Genomic DNA, 27,456 nt, shown 5'->3' with positions numbered 1-27,456 from the left:
CTCAAGGCTTGGACAACAACACTCTGTGCTGGGTTAGGAACTGGCTGGAGGGCTGAGCCCAGAGAGTGGTGGTGAATGGTGCCACATCCAGCTGGTGGCCAGTCAACAGTGGTGTCCCCCAGGGATCAGTGCTGGGCCCCATCCTCTTTAACATCTTCATTGATGATCTGGATGAGGGGATTGAGTCAGTCATTTGCAGATGACACCAAGTTAGGGGCAGATGTTAGTCAGTTAGAGGACAGAAAGGCTCTGCAGAGGGACCTTGACCAACCAGACAGACGGGCGGAGTCCAGTGGGATGTCATTTAACAAGTCCAAGTGCCGGGTGCTGCACTTTGGCTACGGCAATCCCATGCAGAGCTACAGGCTGGGGTCGGAGTGGCTGGAGAGCTGCCAAACGGAGAGGGACCTGGGATCTGGGGGTGCTGATCGACAGCCGCCTAAACATGAGCCAGCAGTGTACCCAGGTGGCCAAGAAGGCCAATGGCATCCTGGCCTGTATCAGGAATAGTGTGGCCAGCAGGTGCAGGGAGGTCATAGTGCCACTGTACTCTGCATTGGTTAGGCCGCACCTTGAGTACTGTGTCCAGTTCTGGGCCCCACTGTTTAAGAAGGACATTGAGACACTTGAACATGTCCAGAGAAGGGCAACGAGGCTGGTGAGAGGCCTTGAGCACAAGCCCTATGAGGAGAGGGTGAGGGAGCTGGGATTGTTTAGCCTGGAGAAGAGGACGTTCAGGAGAGACCTTACTGCTGTCTACAACTACCTGAAGGGTGGTTGTAGCCAGGAAGGGGTTGGTCTCTTCTTCCAGGCAACCAGCACCAGAACAAGAGGACACAGTCTCAAGCTGCACTAGGGGAAATTTAGGCTCGAGGTGAGGAGAACGTTCTTCACAGAGAGAGTTATTAGTCATTGGAATGTGCTGCCCAGGGAGGTTGTGGAGTCGCTGTCCCTGGAGGTGTTCAAGAGGGGATTGGACGCGGCAATTGGTGCTATGGCCTAGTCATGGGTCTGTGGTGACAGGTTGGACTCGATGATCCTCGAGGTCCCTTCCAACCTGGGCGATACTGTGATACTGTGGTACTGTAAGAAAGAGAATAAATATCGGAATGCAGCAGTGAGAAGGCATTGACTTTTGGTCTACCTAAATAGTCACAGAAAGAAAACAAAATCCGAATCAACAGGAGGCTTAAAACAACAATTAAGCTCAAAATCGCTGCTATCACCACCCATTGAAATCTCCCTGCCTTCGAGGAAAGCTACACTTCATCTGGAAGCTGTAAAAAGAAGGCAGCTGCTGTGAATTTGGCAGGGATGCCCCCCTTACACTCCTTGCCTTTGACCCCCACTTCTGTGGCTGTGCCGGCTTTGCTGAGCTGTCCATCTTCCCTGATCCATTCCCCTCCCTCCCTTCTCTTTCTGATAAGACTCTCCTGTCAATGAAAGTTGTGTTATGATTTAAAGGAACAGTGCTAATTTCATTATTTCTGATTGTAAGGTACTTTAGAGATTTGTTATTTTGATCTTTTTAGTAGTTAAGTTTTACCAGTAAGCATAATGAATAGTAAGTATTTAGTATTTTTAAGTATTTAGTATTTGGTAATTATAGTAAGGTATAAGTATTTAGTAATGATAAGTATTTATAATAAGGCATATCAATGTGTATATATTATAATAAGGTACATCAAATAATAAGTAATAATAAATATGATACATGTATAGTAATTATCACATAATATTATACTAATTACTATTATCATTACTAATATAATTAGTAATGATAATAGTAATTATATTAGTAATTATTAGTAATTATTAGTAATAATAGTTATATATAATTGATAATAATAATCATATATAAGTTTAAGTAGAATAAGTTATTCTATGACTGTGTGCCATGGCGTTTCAAGAGATATCTATGTAATATAGTTAAGGGTTGTGGTAAATAGGTTTTAATTTTAAAAAGTGTTCTTTAGTTAATGTAACATCCTTTTTGTTTCTTTTTAGACATTGATTTTATAATTTAATTTTAACATAGTTCTATAAGTTCTTTAGGGATTTTTGGTATTAGTATAAGTTAAGAGTTTGATGTAGGTATATTATAGAATGGCTTTTTGATCTTTTTTTTTTTTATTCATAATAGTTTTAAGATAAGGATTATATATATATACATGCACATATATATACACACACACACATATATGCATACACATATATTTATACACACACACACATATATATATATATATAAAGAGAAAAAAAAAAAGTGGGATGCGTATTTTATAACTAAGGCTTTAGTGATACCAGCAAGAAATATCTAACCCATGTCAATACCTGGGAACACCAATTTTGCAATGCAGTACTGCAATCATCTCGACAAATAGCACAAGAATCAAGAGAATGGGAAAAACAGCATTTCTCATGCATCTGAAAAACAGCAGACCTACATAACACCCATCACAATGATTGTTATAATAATCTGAGATCAAAAGCATCAATTAGAAGAATTTGCCAAAAAATATATGAATTAGCACTGAATATTAAGATTGCTTAATTGTTGTGTGATTAAGGAATATGTTCACATGGATTTATATGTTAATTCACCAGTTTGTCATAATTTTAAATAGTTAAAGGGAAAGTAAAAATTATTCATAACACAAAATACTTTTTCATTTTAGGTTATAAAAAAAACAAAAAAGGAGGAATTCAGGTATTATGTCACAAAAAAAGAATGGTTAAAGCATATTATGTTCTCAAATTGTCATTTTATATGTGGTTTCAAGTGTGATTTAACAAAATTTATGGAGGATATAAGAATTCTGGAAGTTATAGTTAGAAGAAATTTGAAAGAAAAACAAACAACATTAGGCCAAAGTTAGTATCAATAGGACTCAATATCTTTCCTTAGCAAAAACAAAGCATCAACAGATCAGTATTATTAGGATGAGTAAAAATGCATTATTATGTTATGTTCAATTTTATTTTGGGCAGAACAATGAATATTCAGGAAGTCATCTTTGACCCAGCAAAGAAGCCTTTTCACTCTTGCTGTTTGCCTGCAAGTATTTTCTTTATTTATGGAGATGGAGCCTGGCCAGATCTATCTTTATGGATCAAAGAGAATCTTGCTGACATTAAACAATTTATGATTTTTGACCATCTTAGGAAAATAAACATGAAATATACCTTTAAAGCAGATTGTAAAAGGCAGTGCTGAAGATTGAGTTTGCTGTGTTTGTGGATCTTTGTATCTTGATCCCTATGTATTCAGGCCTAATCAGGTCTTCTTTGTTAATGGGAAGAGTGAAGTGTGAAAATTGGAACTAGTAAGATCTAAGTTCTTCTTTGAGAGATCAGGCAGGTAACAAAGAAGTGAGTTCAAAGCTGTAGGATGAAACTTTCTGTCTGAAATAAGCAACTGTTCTGTTTGTGTTCTCACCTTGTAAGACAAGTGGAAAGGAATGTGAACTTATTACTGAGATGTAGCTGGGAGTTTTGCTATACAGTTAGTTTTCATTTGCTTGGTTCTATGTATGCAAAGAATTTTAGAAAGGTGTAATGGGTTGGGGCAGGCCCCCCTCCCCACCATGCGCAGAAATAACAACTCAGACAAACGGATTGCAAAAGTGATGGAAAAGTTTAAATAGAACAGTGAGTGCGTGCAGAGAACTAGAAATACAGTGACAAGAGAAAAGAACCCAAAACAGACCCAGAGAAATCCCATCCCTACCTGAGGGTACACCCGAGACCCCCAGGGCTCCTTCTTCCCCCTCCCATTGCTAGGCTAGTCTCAGCTGGCCAGATCTGAGACTGCCCATCCCCCCGTGGCCTTGGGCCTAGCCAGGCCCAAAGCCAGGAGATCTCTCCCCCAGTTATCGGCTGACGGAGGAGGAAGAAAAGAGCAAGTGCTAGACCCCGCCGTGAAACTTATAGTGGTGCAAGGGATCATGGTAGGAAATAACCTAATTTCCTGTGTCCACCCACTGGGCTGGACTTCTGGACACAGGAAACACCCCTGTAGCAGAGGGCAGCCAGCCCAAACTACGACAAAAGGTCAATCAAAAGTGTTGTTCTATTAGTAAATGGAATGGGGGAAATGTGGGAAGAGGTTGTTTTTGGATAGCTTTGGAAGGCTATAGGGAAGATTTGCCTTTGCTGAAATTAGAGAAAGCTATGTTTTGTCTTTGACTCTGAGGGTAATGTAAACACCTTGTAACCAAAGGAGAGAAACTGGGCAGAATTTGGTTGGATGTGTTAAAATATTGTTTTGTTATTTTGACCTATTGTCTGCCTTAATTGCATGCATGCCAGTAGAAAATGACCAATTGAGATGTGACCCATGTGCCTTCTGATAGACTATATAGCTTTACTCTATAACGTAATAAAAGGTCTTTGCCTGCTTACATCATGTCCTGGAAGGGTTGCATGAGGCAAATCCAACATCAATATAAAATCTATAATAACACACTTCTCCACAGGGCTGCTCTCCAGCACATCGCCTCTTAACCTGTACCAGTGCAGTTTATTATTCCTTCCCAGATGCGGGACACTGCACTTACCCTTGTTGAACCTCTTTAGGTTCCTCTCTGCCCAGATCTGCAGTTGTCCAGTCTTGCTGAATGGCCACACAGACTTCAGGCGTATCAGCCAAGCCTACCAGTTTGGTACCATCAGCAAACTTGCTGAGCAGACACTGTCTGCCTGTCTGTCCCTTCATCAATATCATTGATGAAGATGTCAAACAGGACTGGACCCAGCACTGATCCCATGCGTATTCCACTAGTTACAGCTGTCCAGCTGGACCTGGCGTCTTTGACCACCACTTCTGGGACTCTATTTTTGAACCATTTCTATTTTCAAACCATTTCTAATCCATTTTACTGTCTGCTCTTCTATCCCACACTTCCTGAGCTTAGTCACAAGGATGTTATGGGAGACAGTGTCAAAAGCCTTACTAAGGTCAAGGTGGACTACATCCACTGGTCTCCCTGCATCTACCCATTCAGTTATGACATCATAGAAGGCTATCAGATTAGTCAAGCAGGATTTCCCCTTGGTAAATCCATGCTGACTACTCCTGATCATCATCTTCTCTTCCAAGTGCCTGGAGATGACTTCCAGAGATGACCTTGATATTTCTGTTAAAAGCTATTCAGAAAGAAAACTTTTTTTTCGTCATGTTTAAATAGTTAGAAATCTTAGCCTTTTGTAGGTACAAACTAATGTCTACATGACAAGAAATGCAAAATTTTAGCTCGTGCTGCAAGGAAGGCCAGAATAGGGAAAAGCATGGTAAATTGTGAAAGAAAATGTAATTTCTGAGGTTCTGTTTCTAAATTTAAACCTGACATTTAAAGAAAAAGGTCAATATTTTTTGTTTAGTTTTTACTGTTAACTAAAGTCAGTTTTAAGTGTGGCACAAATCTGCAGACTATTCTGCTTCAAGGCATAGCATAGTCCAGATATGCAGTAGGTAGACTAATAGGAATTTTTAGCAGCAATTAAAGTAATTTTCTTAATGTTCATACACTTGAAAGGACATTGCAGACTTTTCCTTCAAAAGCAGATATGTTGAGATACGCACACTTCACATGAACTTTTAGAGGAGTTTGACTCGTGCCAGGGCCACATTTGCTGTTGGCCAACATCAATGTTGATGCTGATGCAGCTACACTGGCTGACATTTTTGACATCCATCTTTCAGGACTATCGGGTTTCAATTAGTGTCTAACTGTAAAGGTATGTTCAGAAAAGTGAATTTGCTGCCAATTTCTGCTTCTGATTGTGGCAGAGAAGAGCATGAATGTTTATGTCACCGCTGACAGATATGTTCTTTGTGTGCAACCATATTGATCAAGATTAGGTTGTGGGAAGTAGGATGTACAGTTTTAATATGTGATCTCAACACATGTTTAATTAGAATAACAACAGTGTTTATCTATTGGTTTTGCAGAACAGCAGTTGTTCATGACAGCATATTGACCTGGAAGAATTTTATCTAGCTTTACAAATTTGAAAAATAAGGATTAATATCTCTGACCCCTTCCTATGCTTAATCATGGTTTGCAGCATCAACCTCCCTTATAGGTACTAAAATGTATCTTCAGGCTTGTGTTGAGTGAGAGTAGGTAGAACTAGAGTTGTGGGGTGTTTGCTTTTGGGCTAAATATCCATGTTGGCTTTCCTGTGACTGTCAGAGGGAGCCAGGCCCACTAAATGAGATACTGCCCCCAGTCCTGATGGAATTCTTCAATAAAATATTCCAAGAGGTTGGGTGATACCCTTATCACTCTCTACAACTACCCAAAAGAAGGTTGTAGTGAGGTAGAAGTAAATCTCCCTGACAGCAAGTTGTAGGATGAGAGGAAATGGCCTCAAGTTGCACCAGGGGAGGTTTAGATTGGATATTAGGAAAGAAATTCTTTACTGGAAGAGTGGTTAGGCATTGGAATAGGCTGCCCAGGGAGGTGGTAAAGTCACAGTCCCTGAAGGTGTTAAAAGGCACATAGACATGGCCATTCAGTATATGCTTTAATGGCCATGGTGGTGTTAGTTTGATGATTGGACTCAATGATTTTAGTGGTCTTTTCCAACTGAAAAAAATCTGTGGTATTTACTTAAATTTGCTGAAAGGTTTTGTTGAAGAGTCCCTTGCAAGCAGTGCCTGAAGCTCTGTGCTGGAACTGCAGAAGACTGACATCAGCCACATTGTAATGATGGTGTCAGAACAGAGAAAGAATAAGTGGCAAAGTCTCAGAGAAATCATAGAATGGTTCTGGCAGGAAAAGACCTCTAAAATCACCAGACCAAAGCTTCTGTGTTTAAGAGATTAATTTCTCAACTGGGTAATTATGAAATGAAAGACAGCAAAATTTGCAGATGCTTTTAGGATATTAAGTCTTTCCAAGACAAGAAAGCCTTTCGGAAGGTTTTTACAAGGTAAATGGATAGACAGGACCCTGGTAAAAAGACTTTCTCTTTCTTATAAGCCTCCTCTATACATTGAAAGGTTGCAATAAGATCTCCCCTCAGCCTTGTCTTCTGCAAACTGAACAACTTCATTTATCCCAGCAGACCTGTTTGGCCTTGCTTGATATCCACCCTTCCTTCCATAGTGTATGCAGTTGTGGCAGTTGCTAAGCACATAAGAGACAAGGAAATGCTAAAATAGCAACACTTTTCAAACAATGGAAGTTAAATAAAAAATTGTAGTGCTTATAGCGTAATATGAAACTATTAGCTATTTTTAGCCCAATTGCATATCTATACTGCTATTCATTGTATGTGCATTTGAATATCACCCAGTTTCACAGTTAATTGTAAAAGAATGTGAAGGGGTTTGGAGTTACAGATTGAGTGGCTAATAAACCCTTCACACGGGACATCAAAGTAATTCATACTTACTAGCAGGAGAAGTTAAATGTTGGTTTGGCCTGTGAAGGGAATGGGTAATTTCAGCACCTTTTTTTACACTTGATTCTTATTTGTCCTTTTAAGACTTTATCAAAATAGAAATCACAGGAAAAAAAGTTTAATTCCTCCTTTTATAAACTGGATGTTAGGAAAGGACAACGAAGAAATTGTGGGAGGTAAAACTTGATCTGATAAATCCTCCTTGTGCTACCCCAACACCTTATTGTTTAAGACTAAGTTTAAGACTAAATACATGAACAGAAGCCAATGAAGGTACTCATTCCTGCAACACCAGTGAAGGTATGACAAGGATAAGTTAGCCATGGCATGGCTATCAGTTACACCAATGTAACAACACTGTCAGCGCTTGCATGTTTTCACTTCATTACAAATGTATTTACCATACCACTGAATGTGATGTATTTTAAATTAATGTACTTCAGAGAGCAAAAAAGTAGCCCCCACCAATCCCCAGCCCCCGTCAGAATCCCATTTCACCATTTAAAGTGTTCTCACAGGACAGTGACAGAGTTGACAGCCATTTCAGTGCTCACACCGCAAAAGGCCATCAGACCTCTTAGAAAAATGTCAGAATAGCGGCTTCCCATTTTCAGAACATATTTTACTAAGTTGGTATTGTGGTTGTTTTGAAGTTAATGTCTTTCAAAAACATGACAGAGGGAAGCAATTTATACAAATGCCAAAAACCCCACAAGCTAGAATTAGTTATCACCTGTTCCTTTTTTGTCATGCTCTCAAGAAAACCTTAAAAATTTTTAAATGGCAAATTAGTATGACCTTTAAAACTAGAGAAGTTTATTCACTATCTAAATAAACATCATACACATCAGTGTTTCAGGTGGGTAAGTGTTTGAATTGACAAAAATTACACTCCAAAGCAAAAGGTTCAGCATAACTACCACACTACCACTACCACACTAAGCAGAAATTGACTATACAACAGATGATGCTACAATTGGAATGGAAATACTGTAGAAATATTTAAAAGAAATGACAGTGTCCTTTCCCAGTAGAATAGGAATAGAATAGAATAGAATAGAATAGAATAGAATAGAATAGAATAGAATAGAATAGAATAGACCAGGTTGGAAGAGACCTTCAAGATCATCGTGTCCAACCCATCAACCAATCCAACAGCAGCTGGGACTCCGTTTTTCCATGTCCTTGTAATTGTAGGTTTAGTTATGAATATTGGAAATTACTTTCTCTTAGGGATTTCTGGATCCTTCACCCAAATATCACATGCAACACTATACAAAATTTGTCCCTGCTGGAAGAAGCGAACAAGGGGAGGCTCTCTGAGGGTGCATTAGAGGATGGTAGATGATGGAGCCAGGCCAAACAAGTGTCATACACCCAAGCTCGTCCTCAGTTGCCCTCCTTGCCCTGTCAGTGACTCCTTTTTACTCCATATAGACAGTGGTCCCCTCCCTTTTATGGGGTCAGAGGGACTGCTTGGAGCATAGAGGGAGGGAAAGGAGACTGTTTGAAGCCCCTGATTTAGTCAAGTCTAACATCAATGTATTGTCCTCTAGGCCTTAAGAGAGATCTTGAGAACTCAAACCTGATTCTCAGTCAGTGGGAAAGTGGCCTTCTGACATTCTGCACTGAATTTTCCGAGTGTAACCTGAGAGTACCTGAGGACCTCCCAAAGGCACTACACTTCTGCTACAAATCCAACCAGATCTTATCAGATGCATCCCAGTCTCAGCATTCTTTTTATATATGTTCTGAAATGTTCTATTTTTTTTTTCCTCAGAAATGAGAAGAAATATATAAGCAGATACTGGAAGGAAGTGAAAGTTGGAGACTTTGTGCAGCTTCGCTGTAATGAAATTATACCTGCTGACATATTGCTGCTCTCCTCAAGTGATCCCGATGGGCTATGCCACATAGAAACAGCTAACCTGGATGGTGAAACTAACTTAAAACAAAGACAAGTGGTGAGGAGGTTCTTAGAGCTGGTAAGTCACCATTCCTAACTCTCATTTAAGCTGAAAATTTGTTTCAGGTAAGCAAACTGTTCATCAATCCACTTAGTGCCAGCTAAATCTACTTATTCTAGTAGTTCAACTGTTATGGTTGGCATTAAAATACTCGCACTTGCCAACAGCTGACCTCAACATAGCATCAGAAGTATTGCCATCATTTTTCTCTGAATTTGAATAGGAATTATTTTGAGCAATTGTGTGTGGTTGGAAAACTTTGGGGTTTTTAAATGGCTTCTATTGTAGCTTGCATTTTGAAAATATATTTTAACTGGCCAGTGAGAAGATATTTAAATGTAAACAACTAGTTTTCTTGCCTGCAAACTAGATCAGTTTCATTTAGGAATTGTGCCTGAAACTCCATGTTGCAGAATATCCCTCCAGCATTTGGAGCATTAAAGCTTGTAAGATTTAAAGGGACAGCATGCATCCATTCTGATTTACTGCTCTCTCACTGTGCTTATCTCTCTCTGACAGCACTATTTTGAAACAAAACAAAATCCAGATCAATTACAATCAGCAGAATTACAGGAAATTACCTGACATTTTACTTGCTTTAATAATTTTACTGAAATCATATTTAAATAAATATGATTTAAATCCCACCCCCCTTGCCAGCTAACCCCTGTTTCCTGTATTTTGTCAGGAAAAAAAAAATATTTTCTAGAACTCAGCTATGTCTCTTTTCTTAGTAGCTCTTCTCTTCTTGTATGATTTTGCAAACAATGACAGCAGCTGCCCTTTTCACTGCCATCAGAGGTAACTACAGAAGCCTAAAGTTGTGCTGAGGTATAGCAACATTAATGAAGTTGTAATCCAACAATACAATAAAAATCAATTGTCCTCAAAATAATTCTCTATGGTAGATAGAGTCTTTCTCTGAATAGCCTGTGAAAACATGAGATAAAGACTTGTTTGTCAGTGATTTCCACATAGAGTTTAGACATGACACAGCAGCTATCACCATGGTAAGAGGCTTAATCAGCTACAGGCCAAATGTTTCAAAAACTCCAATTGTTTCAAAGAAGCTAATTGAATTGCTTCTTAAACATCCCATCCTGTTCACACTGAGAGGAAATTTGTCCTGGTGGGTGGAGCTCCAGGGAGGAGCTCTGATGGTTTATTTCATTTCTCTGCCCACATAGACTTCCTACATGACCTCAGATACAAGCTATAGACTGCATGTAGACTACTGAATACAGGGATGCTTCCATGGTTTGGGGTACATTTTTAAGCTAAGAGCATGTCCCAGCTCAATCTCACAGGAAGACCTGAGAAAGCACCAGTTCAGCTCAATCTCACAGGAAGACCTGAGAAAGCACCAGTTCTTCTATTCATTCATAGCAGATGGTTGGATTTCTGTGATCTAAGACCGTTTGACACACAGTAGGAGGTGTTGGTAAACATAGTCAAAAGGGCTGATGTGTCCATGTACAGATCATCACAAGACTGGCTTTCAGGAGTCTTACTACCCCAAGGAGTCCCTCGTGCTGTCAAGATTCCAAACTTCCTGGTGGTAGTCACAATTCAGTGGTAGGAGCATTTTTCATGAAAGCTGGTGTGCTGAGAGAGGACCTACTCACCCTTACAGATGCCCCTGCTCCCAGATGCTATGAAGCCTATATATCTGCCAGTTCCATCAGTTGTGAAATCAGTATTCAGTCTTTAACTAGGAAATACATGCATGTATTAGCAGAGCAAGAAAACTGAGCGTGGCTACCCCTGCAAGCTCATGCTTGGCATTCTCAGTGAGGCTTAAATTGCTGATCCAAGTCAGGCAGCTAGAGACTTCAGGGTTGGGTTTTATACAGGTTGACAAGGCCTGTAACTTTTAGACTGCTGTATGGAATTGAGAGCTAGTGTTATTTCCTCCTCCTCAAACTGGTTAAAGGTTATAAGAGACTAAATTGAGCCCTGTTAGGGAAAATGCTGAAGAAACAGTGTCTACCAAGGGGAGCAAAGATAGTTTTATGTGTCAGCAGGTCAGCACATCAGGATATACATGGCATAGCTTGCTCAACAGACCATGCTTTGCTGATGAAATCATACAGATACATACGGTCAGCTTTGACTGGAGATACCTAACTCACATTTCCAGCCCATCCTCCTTCCATATCTTAGTTCTATGTATTATGATTATAGAACATCACTGTCTCAGAAGTGTACTTCAAAATATGTGGATAAATATTTATTTTTAATAAATTTTAGATCACAAGATTCATAACTACAACAGCAGTGAAGCCCATAGTAAATTGTCAGGGGCTAAACTGGGGTCAGTGACAGAAAGCTCTTTCATTCCAATGGAAACAGGACTGGGCCCCAAGAAGTCAAGTACTGAAAGAGAACTTTTAAGAAAACCACATGTGACTACCTCTCCTGTCTTAAAATAGCTGAGAAAGCAGGATACCCAAGCCCAGGTTTCTGCATTAACTAAGTTGTAGTCAAAGTGCACACCTGCAAGCACAGTCCTCAGCAGCTGCAGCATCACAAAGCCTCTCTGTAACAGTATCCAGTAGAATATGTTCCCCCTTCATTAAAGTCCTTGCCAAAACCTGTCATAGTGCACTTAATTCTTGCAGCAACATTAGCTTCCTTACACCATACTAGCAGGGATAGGCTCTTACTGGTTCTTGACGGTGTTGACTGCCTGAGAGATGCTCAGCAGTGGGGTAGGGGAAGCTGCTTGGGAAATGTTGGATGAATAGTAGACCCATAGGCAAGCAGCAACCATTTTTTGGAGTGAAGCTCAGTTCCTGTGTGGGTATGTCTTAAGTTGCCACAAGTGCATTAGAAGGCAAACCAAATGCTGACTGCCCTTTTACAAAACCTAAGAGAAGTTCATTCCTGGTTCTTACAGGACCTGCATCCCAACCTGTTCATGCATTGGACAAGAATGCTTTTATATTATTATATTGCTATTGTACTCAGTGGAACAACTCTGTTATTTATGTTTATAGCTGTTGGGTTCAGTGTTGTTGTGAAGTCCTGTTGTTCAAACCCAAACCCAAGCAAATAGATTATGTAGTCCTGATCCTCTCTTTCCCACACTGTTAAACTCTTTCCCACCCCCCTTACAGAATGGCATGCCTGGTCATGTGGCTTATCATAGGACAAGAAACAAAGATTTTTTGGAAGCTTCTTCTTAAAATATCAACTGCTCACAGATATCTTTGAATAATGTCTCTGTAGCAGTATCTCAACAATTTAAAAGAAGCCATGTTACAAAGCTTGGCATGTCTGTGGTTTTTAGACAAACGGATAACTTCTGAGCACATGCCTGCAAAGAAGGTCAATGAAGGATAGCTATTTCTATACCTGTCACTCTGCTGGTCATGGGAAAGGAGCAGGGGTGGTGGCAGGAATAGTTGTTTTAAGCCAGTTTTATGCTTTCCTAATTCTGTCCCTGCTCTGTGTCCCACTCAAGCAATTTACAGTACCACAGGTCTGTGCCAAGCTGCTTGCCACAGAGAGTTTGGTTGCCAGGCTGGTGTTGCTGAAGTAGGGTATGCACTGAGCAGACCTTTCAACCACAGCACTCTCTTCAGATGCCTTCTTTAGAGGACAGCAAGCCCAGCACCATTAGGGTAGCCATTCTGCCAGCATGCTCTGAAGGATCTTTGTGTGTCTTTCATCAGCATTAACAGCATATGTGTTCTTCAACATTAACAGCCTACAGGAAGGCTGGGGAGGGACTTCTCAGGATCTCAGGTAGTGATAGGACTAGGGGGAATGGAATGAAGCTGGAGGTGGGGAGATTAAGGCTGGATGTGCGGAGGAAGTTCTTCCCCATGAGAGTGGTGAAGCCCTGGAATGGGTTGTCCAGGGAGGTGGTTGAGGCCCTGTCCCTGGAGGTGTTTAAGATCAGGCTGGACGAGGCTCTGGCCAGCCTGATCTAATGTGGGGTGTCCCTGCCCATGGCAGGGGTGTTGGAACTAGATGATTCTTGTGGTGCCTTCCAACCCTGACTGATACTATGATACTATGATATAATGTTCATAGTTTGAGAGAATAAAAGGTCTTAAAGTTTCCCTCTTCCAAACCTTAGTTCAGAAAAATACTATTCTGATCTCTATTAAGCCCAATTCTCAAAGCAGCAGTAAGCAATTATAGAAACAGTTCTGTATCCTTGTCTCCACTGCTTTGCAGGCATCATTATACTTTTAACATATGCTCAGAAGATCCAAGATCAGCATTTGTGGGCTTGGATTGGATCTCTCTGCCTGTGAATTCCTTTACAGTGAAAGTGACCAGAAATATTACTTATTTTAGTGCTGCTTTCATTTGTCTGAGTAATTTTGTAGCTAACTGGGAACATACTGCTTCTTAGCTTTGTGTGTTTGTTAAGTATGCAATCTCTTTGACACAAACCTGCACTTTTGTCCGTGATTCTACGAACTATCAGTAGACAACCTGTGAGAAGACACAAATCCATTCATTCCTCTGCAGCTTGTACACCTGGAGGTAGCAGTTTTATTATGCACTTTGTGCACTCACAACAGTCAGTAAAGAAGAAATTACTTGGTGGGTAGGTTTAAAAAAAAAAAAGGAAGAAATCTTTCAGATCTCAGTTTAGTTTTGTTTTGTTTTTCTCAGAGATTTTAAATACTGTGGTCTTGTTATCCAGCTAACACCACAACAGGATGTGGTTAAAATAGTCAGAAATTTACTTCTGCATGCTCTGTCTTTAAAGTCAGGAGGATAGTGGACTGTCTTTACTCTGAAGTACAGGCTAGATCTGTGTGTGCAGCATGACACACTGGTGAGTGCAGCTAGAAGAAATCGCTGTGCTAAATCCCATTGTGAGTAATCTAACAGTGTTAACAGTGACCAGTAAGCATCTTTTGGAAAAACAAGCAAACAAACGTTTCTTGGTATTCTACTACCTTGCTTCCAATTTCTAACCCACCCTGATTGCTGCTGTGTCACAGCAGCCATTTCTGGTGTGCTGGATCTAATAGGAGACACGGTAGGCAGGAGGAATCAATGTGTTTTCTGTGCTACTCTGCAGGCTGCTGTGCCACCACACCCTGCACAGTTGCTTATGGAATGTTTTCTGTCCATCTGAGACATCATGTCAGCCACTTTTCGGAGAGTGGATAAGCAGACACAGCTTGGGCTGCAAGGGCTTAAAATTCCCTTTCAGATTTCATAAACTTGATTTAGGATATTTTAATAGTATGAATCTAGACTCATGAAAAACATTTACATTTCCTTGCTCCACTGTTTTTATTCAGTGTGTGTTTTAACAAAATCCACAAAGACTCACTGTGGATTCTGCAGCAGCTTATGGTTTATTAACCACTGTCAGTGTCCTGGATGTTTATGTGGAAAGCTTCAGTTCAGCTGAAAGCTAAGCTAAATCTAGTAGCTGCCATGCCCGGTGAAAAAGGTGCATGTATTCCTCTGAGGGCTGATGGAGGTAAGGGATATGTTTTCTCTTTTTTTCCACTCATTTTCTCCTGAGAGTAGACTTTTGTGCAAAACAAGCTTGTAGTAGCATGATTAAACAAGTTTAGCTTAGCCTTGGAAATTACTTTGTGTCTGCTTATTTAGTTTGTCTAAAAAGCACATCTGAATTTAGTATCTTGCCTGTTTAGGGGAGTTCATCTGCATGCAGACTAGCACCAAAATAACTCAGCAGTCTGATTTCCTCACATCAGTATGTGGACCCTTCTGAAATATGTATAAACTCAGAGCCTATGCTTACTGCAGGTATGTTTGCTCATCTGCCCCAGCCTGGAAGCCAGGCTGAACTGACAGATCCAGCTTTGATTCCAGCCCTACCTGTCCTTGCACAGTGATGGAAGCACACTGTGTACAGCTGGATTTACCAGAACATTCGCATAGCTCCCTGTTCCAAACACTAAACCATTTATATCATATCTTCCTTTCACTGTGAATCCTGGGCAGAAACCAGTCAAGAAAAGAGAAGGCTGCTTTCTTGAAAAGCCTTACTGTTGACGATTGCAGACTCCCTCTAGATGAGGTACTTTGAAAAGGGCAACTGATGCTAACTGCATGAAAACAGCTCACAGGGCAGCCTTGGTATCTCAGTGTAGATGTTCCTTTCACATTCAGGTTTTTTTTCCCCTTAAAAAAATCAAATTAAAAAAAAAAAAAAAAAAAGGAAAGGAAAACCTAAACTGGGCTAAGATTTCTGGTTTGCTCATCTTCATTGGTTAAACTAGACCAGTTTGGGATAACAGTTGAAGTTAAACAAGCAGACTAGTTTCCAACTCACCTACTGATATGAGCTTCTTATCTCAAAGAGTCTGAGTCACATAAAGCAACCCAAGAACAGGCATAGCTATACTCTGCCTGTCTCACCAATACCGTTAGACCATCATCCACCTGAAATTAGTGGGAATACACTGTTATAAGCAAGTAGGTGTGACTGTAAGTACTTTAACAAGGCAGAATCAGGCTATATGAACAGTGAATGTCTCTAGTGTTTTTTTAGGTGCTCTTATGCCTTTCTTTTTTTGTGTGGTATTTTGAGAAGGTCGAGGACAGGAAAAATGGCTCAAAAATTCCAGATAGGTACAGGTTAAAACAGCAAATTTGTGCTCCATCCCACATACGTTGCCAAAATTAGGTTTCCCTGAGGGAAAAAAAAGTTAAAAAAACCCCAAGCAAACAAAACAATGGTTTTCACTGTGCACTACCAGAATATTAAATTACAAACTATTTTTTTAGTTTTACAGTTTAGCTGAAGATTTTAAAGAAATAAGTGTTGTAAGGGCACTGTTGTTTGTCAGTGCAAAATGGGAGCATGTCACACTCTGCAAAGACCTTCTTCTGAGGTCATGCCTTGAACATTCAGTAGATTTCATTGATGAGGGTTGAATTGTTATGAAAGACTCTAAACCTGTTTTGTGGTCTCTTTTTGAATAGTAGCATGTCCAGAGATTATTTGTCTGGAAAGTGCAGACATGTCTAGTTAAAAAGGATGCAACTACTGTCTCCTTAACAGAACACAAATGTATAGTACCTGCATGCAGAATGGCCTGGTGCAGAGCAGGGCCCAAGCCAGCACTGTGGAACACTCTTGCATGAGCTTAAATTCCTAAAGGAAGGCTGAGAACAGGTTTTCACTCTACTGTGGCATTTAGACATATGCGACATATGGGGAAATAAATACTCAAGAATTATGGTTCACTTCCGCCTTGGTCAGCTTTGAGCAAGGTTATAATCTCTTTCTAGTTTCTGCTGTGCAGGTGTCTTAAGCCTCAAGTTTGACTGTCAAAAGACCTAAATTAGAGGTACAAAGAATTTGAATAAATCCAAGTATTTTGAAGGGGGAGGGGACAGAGGAAGAGTCCAGTTCTAATGACTTATTTGCACTGTTTGTGTTTAATTAAAGGTTAAAGGGGCTAAATTGATGATTCTGAGTTTGAATGCCTCAGCTGTGAAGGGCCTTCCATCCCTGGGGTAATCCTTCCAGCACCAGTAAAAGAGTGGTAAATCCATGAAAGGAAATGTAAGGAAATGCCAGTGTTTGTGCTGTATCCGATCTCTAGAGAGGCAGGACATTTCATTCTCTGTATCAATAGTCCAGCACCTCTCCATTCTGCTGTTTCTCTGAAAAAGCAGTAGAAAACATCAGATCATTTCATGTCCATAGAGAAAATAAAATTATATAGTCTTTTCCTGCTATAGAAAACTAAACATTTATATTTAAAGCTAGTTAAGAAGAGATTTTCCTTTTTTTTTTTAGTTTTTTTCCTTTGGGTTTTGTCGGTTTTGTCATGAGTTTTCTGATTTCCTCGCCTAATTCAGTTTTACTGAACATATTTATTCCTGGAAATATTTATTCCTTAACCATACATTGGGCCATCAACTGAGAACAGGAAATACCTGGAATATCTGTTCTCAGAAATGAGATTTTGTAATAGAACACAGAGAACTCCTCATGTTAGGGCCAGGATTTTTGAGCTGGAAACACATCGTGCTACACTTGTCCCTCATACCACAACCCCTTTTGGCTGTAGCAGTGGTGAGGGAAGGATGGAAAGGCCTTCTTTTCCAGGGCAGGAGGGTTCATAGTATCAAGCCACATGTAATCCCAGCCATGATGTTATTGTCACTCTTCCCTTTGGAAGCACTGAGGTGAAGAAGGGGTCAACTATTCTGCCAGAAAAGGCAAAGCAACAGAATGAGGAACTCAACATCCAGGATGCAAACTCTCATCCCAGTTCTCTTTTCTCCACCTGCTACCCTCCACATTTTTTACACATTTTGGTACTGATAAGGCCACAGAGGCCAGTAGAAATTTGCATAAAAATGTTACAGCCAGTCACTTCCCATGTAAGTATGTCTCACATCTGTTATTTCAATAAACTCATTAAAATGTCCATTCATTGGTAATAATCATGTTCATACTTTCAAGCTCTGCTATGACTGTTATGGTCAAACAGTTGACATCTGTGGCAAGTGGAGATTTATAGACAGCAGTGCTAATATTAATTCAGCTTTCTCAGTGGCACAGTAATGGACTGGTTTACATCAAAGCAGGGAACACTTACTTTTTGGCTTCTAGGAGAACAAGAATTTGATGTTTAACATGCAGCATGGTTAGAAAGTCCGTGTACATTGTCTTAAGCATTTACCAGCCTCCACTTAATATTTCCAAGCTTGTTTGCTTATTGTATTTTTGCATGACTTGATTAAATACCAGACTCAAAACCATGTTCCGGATGGCTGAGTGTACTCATATAGCTGTATAAGCAATGTGGCCAGTATGGCTGAGATTGTAGGCATCTGCTTTACAGCTGCTGCAGGAAGGGATAAAAATGTCTTTGTCCTGCTATTAATTACATAAAGGTAGGTCATGACAGCTATTGAGAAAAACAAAATAAAAAAATCTTTGACTAAGGCAGAAAACTGACAGTGACACAGAAGAAAAATTATACAAGATATTTTATTAATTGATGTTCTCCCCATTGGTCTTATTTCTGACATTTGTTCTCACTTCTGCATGTCACATTTATTGAATGCTTATAATAACAAATATTTGCATAAAATTCATATAATCCTAGAATACTTTGGGGTGGAACAGAATCCTTAATGACCATGCAATCCATGGTCATCCTTAATGACCGTCTAATCCATGCTGCTCTAGGAAGGGACATCTTCCACAAGACCAGGTTGCTGAAAGCCCCTTTCAACATGGCCACGTGCACTTCCAGGGAGGGCACATCTGCAACATCTCTGGGCAACCTGTTCCAGTGTCTCACCACCATCATAGTAAAATTAGTCCTTATATTCAATAAAACAGTTGCCTTTTGTCCTGTCACTACAGGCCTTGGTAAAAGGTATCCTTCTTATAAGCCCCCTTTGTATATTAAAAGGCCTCAACTGCCTTCTCTTCCCCAGGCTGAACCCCAACTCATTCATTCAACCTTCCTTCACAGGCAAGGTGTTTCAGACCTCAGATCCTTTTCATGACCCTCACTGTAATCAGGTCCATGTCTTTCTTGTACTGAGTATCCCAGATCTGGATGCAGTAGTCCAAGTGGGATCTCACCAGAGTGGAGTAGAGGGGTGGAATCACCTCCTGCTACTTGTTGGCTACACTGCTTTTGATGCAGCCCATGGTAGGGCTGGACTTCTGGGCTGTCAGCTCACATTGCCAATTCATGTGCAGCTGAGAATAGATGGACAAGAGAGCAAAGCTCATAGTGTTCTGCAGCCATCCCACCTTCCCTCATGTACCATGCATGACAACCACAGCCCTTCTGCCTTCAGACTGCCTGTTAATCTTCAAAGCTGCCTCATTGTCCTCTCCATGGGCTGTAAGGGAATTACAGAAACAGCTGGGATTGTACTCTGAGGTTGTACTCTGAATTTTGTGTTTTCCTTAGGAGCATTCATAAGGCAGGCATGTCATGTAGAGTGTTGATACATGATAAAATTCCAAGTGAAGATGGCATGCCAGTGGCCAGCTTGAGGAGTTTTTATTTGATTATACAACCTTCTCACACTGGAGATGCTCATGGAAAGGCTGAAAACCTGTGATAGTGTTGATATGAATGCTCCTCTGTAGTTTTTGGAATAAAATGTTTCTTTTCATTAGGACTGCTTCTTTCCCTCTGTGCTCTGCTGCAACTGGCAAGGAATAAAGTCTCTCAGTTTCTTGGGCAGTTGCTGTATGCTGTAGGCTGCCCTCACATCCTAGAAACATTTCTTAAACATGCCTTGCAAGGTAAGGGTGTTTTTATCCGTATTCCCTGTCTTCAGATGCAGATGGGCTTATCAATATTTGGTGGTTTTAACTGCCTCCTGACACTATAGTTGCTACTGTTATGTTTTACCATGCATAAGGACAACTCTTAATTAGCATCCACTCTTTATCAGGAGCCTGGTGTTCTGATTTTTATATATGAAATTATGTGAGAAAGGTGCTTGGTATTTCCCTCATCTGTTTGAAGACTCTTAGTCCTCATTCCCATTTCTTCTGTCAGAACTTCATCACACAAGAAGTCATGCTTGCCAGCAGCAGCAGTAGAAGAGGATGTAGGCCAAGGTATATTCAGAAGCTGACCTGAGCTACTGCGCTACTAAACTGAATTAATGTGCAAATGGTTCTGCCACTAATCAAGTGAAATTTTCTTCCAGCAGTTATGAAATGCAGGAGAAAGACTGCTAGAAATCTCTCTAGTAAAGATGAAAGCACTGGAGAGTGGGGAGGGTTACATCTTACTCAGTGTCAGTGAGCATGAAGTGAAAAGCCTCTGGCGGAGCAGGTAGTACACAGAGTTTTGTGAGCCCTTGAGAGGCTTAGTTTGTAGTCTAGTTGAAGTGCTGAACTAATGCTGACATTGGTTCTTACAGGCTATTAGACAATTCATTTATTTCGGTGGCTGGATTTTGGAACAGGCAGACACCACTTTCTTAAGGCCTGTGTCCATATTTCAGCATTGACATACTCTGTTCCTTATCACTCTCCAGTGCTGCTATAGTCTATGAATGAATTCATTCACAACACTGTGAATTCAGTGTATTGCTAAGGATGGCCCTCATCCCAAGGGACATGAGAACTTGCGTCTGTATATTTTCAGTGTTGTTGACATTTTTTTCATACTTTTGTCCCATGATTGACTAACAACAGTTTCTTCAGCTGGCTGTCATAGAATTATTGAGGTCTTCCTGGGCTTTGCAAGCAATAAATTTCTTTTCCTGCAAGCTGGATACTGTGCTATTCCCTCATATTATACTCCACAAAGGGTAAAGCTTTTACTTAGGTCAACCAGAGGAAGATCAGCCTCCTAACATGTATTTGGCTTGCTCAGCTGTTCCAGTATTTCAGAATACTGAAATCTGTTCCATTTAGACAAACAGTATTGCAAAAAAGATCAAATTATAGTAGTCATTGTCAGCATGGAAAACAAAGCTATTAAATTCTGATGTGTAGCTGGATCTTTTTAGTTCCTAAATAGCATAGATCAAACTGTTTCTTCTTTCTCATATGAATTAGAGGAACAGATAAATTCTGACAGACTAGTGCAGTTTAGACATTAAAACATTTCACTCTCTTAGTATCTAAACAGTCTGCACACTTTGAATACGTAAAATCAATATGTAATTCCAGTTACACATTAATAAAAAGTCAGATTAGTTTTACATGATAAATTCAGGGTATTGCTATATAAAGCAATAATAAGATGGACCTGTGCATTAGGGATGTGTGTTCTTATTGTACTGAAAAGCTTTTTAACTGAAAAGCTATTTTTCTGACTAAGGCAGATTTTTGTCTATTAAATATTTCCTTTGAGTTGTCCCCATGACCCCATTTCTCTCATTTTGTTTCTACCAGACATGCACACCGAAACTAATCCCAGAGTCCTCATTCAGAAATTACAGTTTGTGAAGAAGTCTGAATAAAATCCCCAGCATAGCCAGTAAACACAATGTGATAAGCGGGCAACCATCACTGCCACCCAAGGGCGTACTGGAGAACTTGTACTGCCCTATTGAAAGGAAGGACTGAACATTAAACTCTGGTTTGTGCAGCAGTAAAGTAGGGCTGATGAATAAAGGACAACATTTTAATAACTAAGCATTATTAGTATCACTGTAAGTCCATTAAATCCCCTGTACAACATGCATTTAATGAAGGGGAATATGTTGTTTGAACACTGTGTAATTGTCAAACTAACTCATTTGGCAGAGCAGCATGTTTTGCTTCTTGGGCTATGACAGTTCCGTGAGGTTGCCAATGGAGTCAGAAAAGTGGGGGGTTCACTGCAGAGGTTTAGAAAGATCTTACAGATGAAACTAGGAAGTCAGAGAGCGTGCAATATTCAATCTGCTTTTTTTATGACTGATCTCTTCCTTAATCCATCTACCTATTGGTTTCCCATTCTGTAAACAAGGCACTGTAACATTTTATTCCACTCAACAGATAGCCTTTTTAGTTTTTCAAAGGGTGATAAGTTAGCAGTCATCTGAGAGTTAAGGAACAGGGGTCTGTTTCAAGGAAAATTTATAAGAAAACACTTCAATTTTCCTTTCTGTTTACATTCGAGCTTTCCCCAGAGACAAAGCCCAGTTACTGCAAAACTAAATTCCTGTTTTAAATGGAATTCTTTTTTAGGTTTAATAGATAGAGCATTGTTAAAGTCCAGTTACAAAGCCATCAAATGTCAGCTTTGAAGGAATAAATATGTAGCAGATTTGCAATCTGACTTGGTTTGCTTCCATAAGGAAAGTAAGCCTTCCTCAGAGTAAGAATTTATTTCCCCTAAGTTTTAAGAAATTGAAAGAAACAGGATTCATGGGTAGGATGTTAAACGTTTTGCTAGCTAGAGACTCCTGAAGAAGTGAAATATATTCTGCACAATCCCCAAGTAAATGAAATACCAAATATAAGTATCCCTGTCTGTTCTTTTGACATATTTCAGTCTTTATAGAAATATTTATGAGTTCCTAAACAGTCAGCACTTTTTCAGAGGTAGGCAGTGAATTAAGGGTACTTTGGCAAAATCAGCATGTGAAGTCAAGTGTTTGAGGAAAGCCAGTATCTTATTATTGAATTAAATCCCTTATTTTTCTTTTTTTCTTCTATTTTTTTTTTTTAGTTTTCATTTTAATATGGCAAAATATGACGCAAGAAATAATCAAGAATTGGTCTTCACTTCTCTCATGTGTCTTGTGCATCATTTCATAATGCAGAAACTTTTAAGACTATTTTTACTATATTTTAATCTTGATGCAGAAAATCAGTATAAGAGAAAAATTAAGGATAATGGTAGAGAATTTAAGTTTTCATGAACTTTTACCTACAAAACTACACAAATCACAAGTTGTGCACTGTAAATTTCTATCTAGCTGCAGTTTCTCTTAGTTGTTAATACATAAGAACATCACTGCTGTTTACATTTTATTTACTGCCAGAGTATGGGTACCCGCACAAAAAGGAAAAAGCTTTGATCTTTTTGAAGTCTTATGTTAAATTTGTGTTTCTCTATAACCACTGAAAGCAATCACATGCAGGCAGCGTTTAACATATTTGTTCATTCATTTACCAAAAGGCATTTTCACATCAAAATAGTGTAATCACTGTGTATCTACCCTTCCATTTCATAGAGAAGGAACTATTTGATTTATTAATAAACCAAAGAGCTCTTGCCATAAATCAGAATTCAGCAGCTTTGTTTTCTCACATAAACTACAGTTTTAACTGGATTTTTTCTCCTCCCAGATATTACCTGGTTAAAGATCATCATCACATATTTCAAGTTAATTGTAGCAGAACACAAATACACAGACAGATTTAATGATAAAGGACTATTAGTTCCAAAACTGAGTCATAACTGAAAAGGTTCCAAAAAAGGAGGAAGAAAGACTGTGTTCTGTGGTAGTGATGGTGAAGTTGAGCAGGTTTAATCCTTTCTGTTCTTGTCAAGATTGTTCTTTTATTTGCGAAAACTTTAAGTAGACTTTTTTATTAGTATTACTTGTAAAGTTTGTGGCTTTGCCTGCAGGCTTTCTTAAGAGAAAGGGAATTCAGTCTGCGAGATTCTAGTTGCTCTAGAAGTCATTGTGTCTGTGCAGCAGTGAAATCATGCTCTTTCTGCTAAGTTCAGCACCCACAGAAATCCAGCATTTGACTGCATCAGATTTTGGGTTTAAGTGTCTCTAGGATTCCCTCAGGCCATTCATCCAAGATGTTAAGATTTCTTTATTTTTTTTTTTTCTAAAGACCATTGAATGAAAATTTGTGTTAAATTAACTATGTTATATATTAAGACAAAAAGTGTTTCACTTTCCAGTCTATTCTTTTCCTTGTGGTTTACAAATGCAATTTAAGCTGCAGCAGCGACTATTCTTTAACAAAGTACTTAAACAGTATATTATTGAAACATCTTGAGTAATGTTTGAAGATTATGTTTCCTGGTTTTGGGGTAGTTTGGTTAGTTATTTCCTGCCATGGAATATGTCAGAGCAAAGAAGGAACAGAAGATCATGTTCAGGGGCAGCAGAATGTCGACAACACAGGCTATCATAGTGTTTCTGTAATGTGAACCTTTGACTGTTCAAGCCAAAGACACAGGCAAAATGTACAGATCAGGAGCTCTAGCAACAGATTTCAGGTGTCAAGGCCTGAAAGCTTCATGGTGTCTGTCATAGTCAGTGATTTCTTCCCATGACTGCTAGTGTCTGTCTGAAGTCAAAAGCTGAGGAACAAGGGTGAAAGTCATTGAATGGGTGACTTAATATCTGGCCCATTCTACAGCCTAATAATGTCTTTCATGCCTCCATAGAACTAGGTACTTCCAAGCATCCCCTGCATTCAAGTTCAGTCACCTAGAGAAATTTAAGGCTGACCTGGAGAAATATCTAATGAGCTTAAATACCAACAGTATTTGATGCTGAGAAGACCATCTGGATTTCTTGCTAAGACTCAGGTACTTGACTGCCAGCTTGGATGTAATTTAGGGAGTCTGATTCTTATTGTAGCCACCTTCTTCTTTACTCAGAGCTCTCCTTCACTTTTACTCACTTGCTTTCCCCCTTGTTTGCATGCTTATAAAAGTGATGCTTCCCTCCAATGTAGCTGCCTGCAAGTGACAGCCCATCTTCATGGTTCTCTTTATCATCTCTTATTTTTTGAAAATACAGGAAAGATTTCCAGAAGTGTCAGGTGTGAGTGGTTTGAGTTGTCTTCTATAGTCTGTTTATCTTCCAAGTGTAACTGGTAGAAAAAGGAAGGAGGGCATTGATGGTGATACTGTTATATCATCTCAATTCTTTTATCTCTTGTTTAAAATCTACTTTCTTTCATCTCTTTTGAGTAGAGACAATAACAAAAATTCAGAGAAACTGTCAATAAGATTGTGTCTGTCCTTTGGTTAGTGATTCTCAGTCGTCTATTCCCATAGTGTTCCCATACCATTTTAAAAAGTACTGGTTAAGGTGTACAGCTGCTCAGCAAAACCATTACAAAGCATAACATTTGTGATCTTATCACAATTGAAAGCTTAGTGATATTATAATTCACAACCAATTCTGTCATTTAAATAAGGTACAAAGTAGTTTTCTACAGGTAGTCTTCACTGATGGAGACAGCCTCCTCAGCAGCACCAGGACAAGGTATCTTTGGTTTCCCTGCATAGTTTGTTTGGTCTGGCAAAGAAGGGAGAACATTGGTTTTCACTGAACAAAATCAAGTAATTATGCTGTGGTAGAATGTTTTTCCTCAGATACAAGAAGATGATAACTACAAGTAAACACACACAGTCAGCAAAAATACCAGCTTCTGGCTAATGAGCTAGAGAATCAAAAAAGTTTTGAAGTGTTAATTGGAAAAAGTTACTCTGCTTTATATGTGTAGTTTACTGTAATAGATTAATTTATCTGTGCTGGCATAAAACAATTAAGAAGTCTTGGTAGTATTTCAAAAGCTTATATTAGCTTTTTCATAATTGGCAGTATATTGACTTAAGTTGTCCTAAATTTTCAGTAGCTTCATTGAACACAGAGTGTAATGATACTATTGAATATTTTGAGCCTTCCCAGATAAATTTCATTTTTCAACTCCAGATGGAATTAATTTTACTTCTGAGCTAAGCATCTTTTATTTAATGCTTTCTGAATCCCACATTTTCCCACTTGCAGAGCAGAAATATCATCCTTGTAAAGGAGATTTTGGAAGACATTCAAGGAATTTTGGTGACTAGGTCCCTTTGATTTTCAGTGCCAGTGGTCAGTGTCATTCATTCTATTACCTTTAAAAAAAGCTGGACTTTAATATATTGTGAAAGCTAGAAAAGGAAGTGATTTTGGCTATAATTTGCAAGTCCTTTCCCTAAGTAATTCACGCTTTTACTATTCCAGGACTCAGAATTCGACCCCTTGAAGTTCACCAGTGTCATTGAATGCGAGAATCCAAACAATGACTTAAGTAGGTTTCAAGGTTACATGTGAGTATTTCATATAAAATCCTTCAGTGTATGAACCATTAATATGGAATAAAATAAATGGTAGCTTGTTTGGGGCTGTGTTGTCTAAGCTGCATCACCATCACCTAAATATATTTAAGGCTCTTTTAGAGGATCCTTACTTCAGCATGACGTGGGAGCCTCACATTTCCATTCCTTAGGATGGATTTAGTTGTTACATTTGCTCAGTTTATGCTCCAGAAAGGAATGCATGAAGCAATGCAGTTACAGATACTCTTCTCCCTTTCCTTCCCTCCATGGATCAAAAAAGGCCATCTGGAAATGGGAAGAAAGAGAAAACCGGTCCAAGAGAGTCAACAAATAAACACAATCTGCTTTACACTACTATTACAAGGATGTGTCTGTTTGATGTTTCTTTTGATATGAGTGTCACTGAAGAAAATCAGAAAGCAAAACTATTTCCCCAGCTATGGCAGTATTCCTTTCCTGTCCTTCAGACAAAATAGAACGATTGACCTGATTGATGGTTGTACTTGTGTGTTGAATCATCTGTGTCCACTTGACTTAATTCTAAACAAACAGAACTGTATTAACCAGGTGCTCATCTCTGGCCAGTAAGTTCTGCTCAGAATCAAATGGTTTACTATGTGCAAAGTACTTTGCCTCTAATGTAGCCAGGACCGTAGCGTGTGGCCTTGCTGATGGTGGTGACTTAAGAGATATACTCTTGCATAACTTATTTTTCCACAGTCTGTAACCACATGGAGAATAAGAGCCCATGATATTTTTTTGTCTAACTTTTAATGAACAGTTAATCAGACACAAATTATCTTTAGAATACAATGATTTATGACCCATATTGTTTAGGAGAGATAAGCAGTATTGAATTACGTAAATGGCACAAGGTAAATTGCTGGAGCTTGGGGAGTCTTTTATAGTGATGCTCTTTACCACTTCAATTACTGCTCTCAGATGTCATAGATTGTGTAAGATGTACTGTCAACTGAGGTAAATCAGGTCAAGTTTTTTTAAGCTACATCAAGTTGAAACATGGGGAAATGTTTTCCTTTGTTTAGCAGCACAAAGCCCTACAGTTCATTGAAAGATAAAAGCTTCATAATAGACTTACTGCATGAGATTGTATAGCTGTCTAGACTGATAGAGATGTAAATGTTATTTCCTAATTTGGAAATGAAAAATTTGGCAGGTTTTTTAGCACACTTCATATGTGTGAATCTAAGCAGAAAACATGCTAATACCTTTTGGATGATTGTTGTTCAATATTGATTCCATTTAATCTTCTTTCTATGTTAATATTTCACAAATCATATGAATATATTTTGACACACAGCAAAAAGACAAGACAGCAGGTGATTTACAGGTCTCATCAGCTATGCTGCAAGAGAGTTACAACTAACTGAGCATGGAGCATTTAAGTAAAGAGCAGGGACCATCCCCTTAACAAAAAACACTCAGTCCCTTCATTTACCACAGAGAAGACTTTTTTCCTTCTTTTTTTAGATTTCCTTCATTAATATAATGAAATCATGCTACAATGAAATTGTGATACTAGTAATTTCAAACCACACATTATCAACATGAATGGTAATTAGCACATCTGAATTGAAACA

General features: G+C 39.2%; 1 protein-coding gene across 1 annotated transcript in view; it reads left to right on the top strand.

Moving 5' to 3' along the window:
• Window positions 1–27,456, top strand: part of ATP10A (ATPase phospholipid transporting 10A (putative)) — a 147,840-nt gene that overhangs the window by 60,462 nt on the left and 59,922 nt on the right. The window contains exons 2-3 of the mRNA XM_068140520.1: window positions 9,194–9,398; window positions 25,761–25,846. Coding sequence (XP_067996621.1) covers window positions 9,194–9,398; window positions 25,761–25,846 — 291 coding nt within the window. The remainder of the gene's footprint in view (window positions 1–9,193; window positions 9,399–25,760; window positions 25,847–27,456) is intronic.

The sequence above is a fragment of the Melanerpes formicivorus genome, unplaced genomic scaffold (assembly GCF_026170545.1).
Source record: "Melanerpes formicivorus ecotype bairdi unplaced genomic scaffold, bMelFor1.0.p_v2 SCAF_1, whole genome shotgun sequence".
Lineage (NCBI taxonomy): Eukaryota > Metazoa > Chordata > Aves > Piciformes > Picidae > Melanerpes > Melanerpes formicivorus.
The sequence above is the reverse complement of the archived record's forward strand: the minus strand, read 5'-3'. Positions and strand labels throughout refer to the sequence as shown.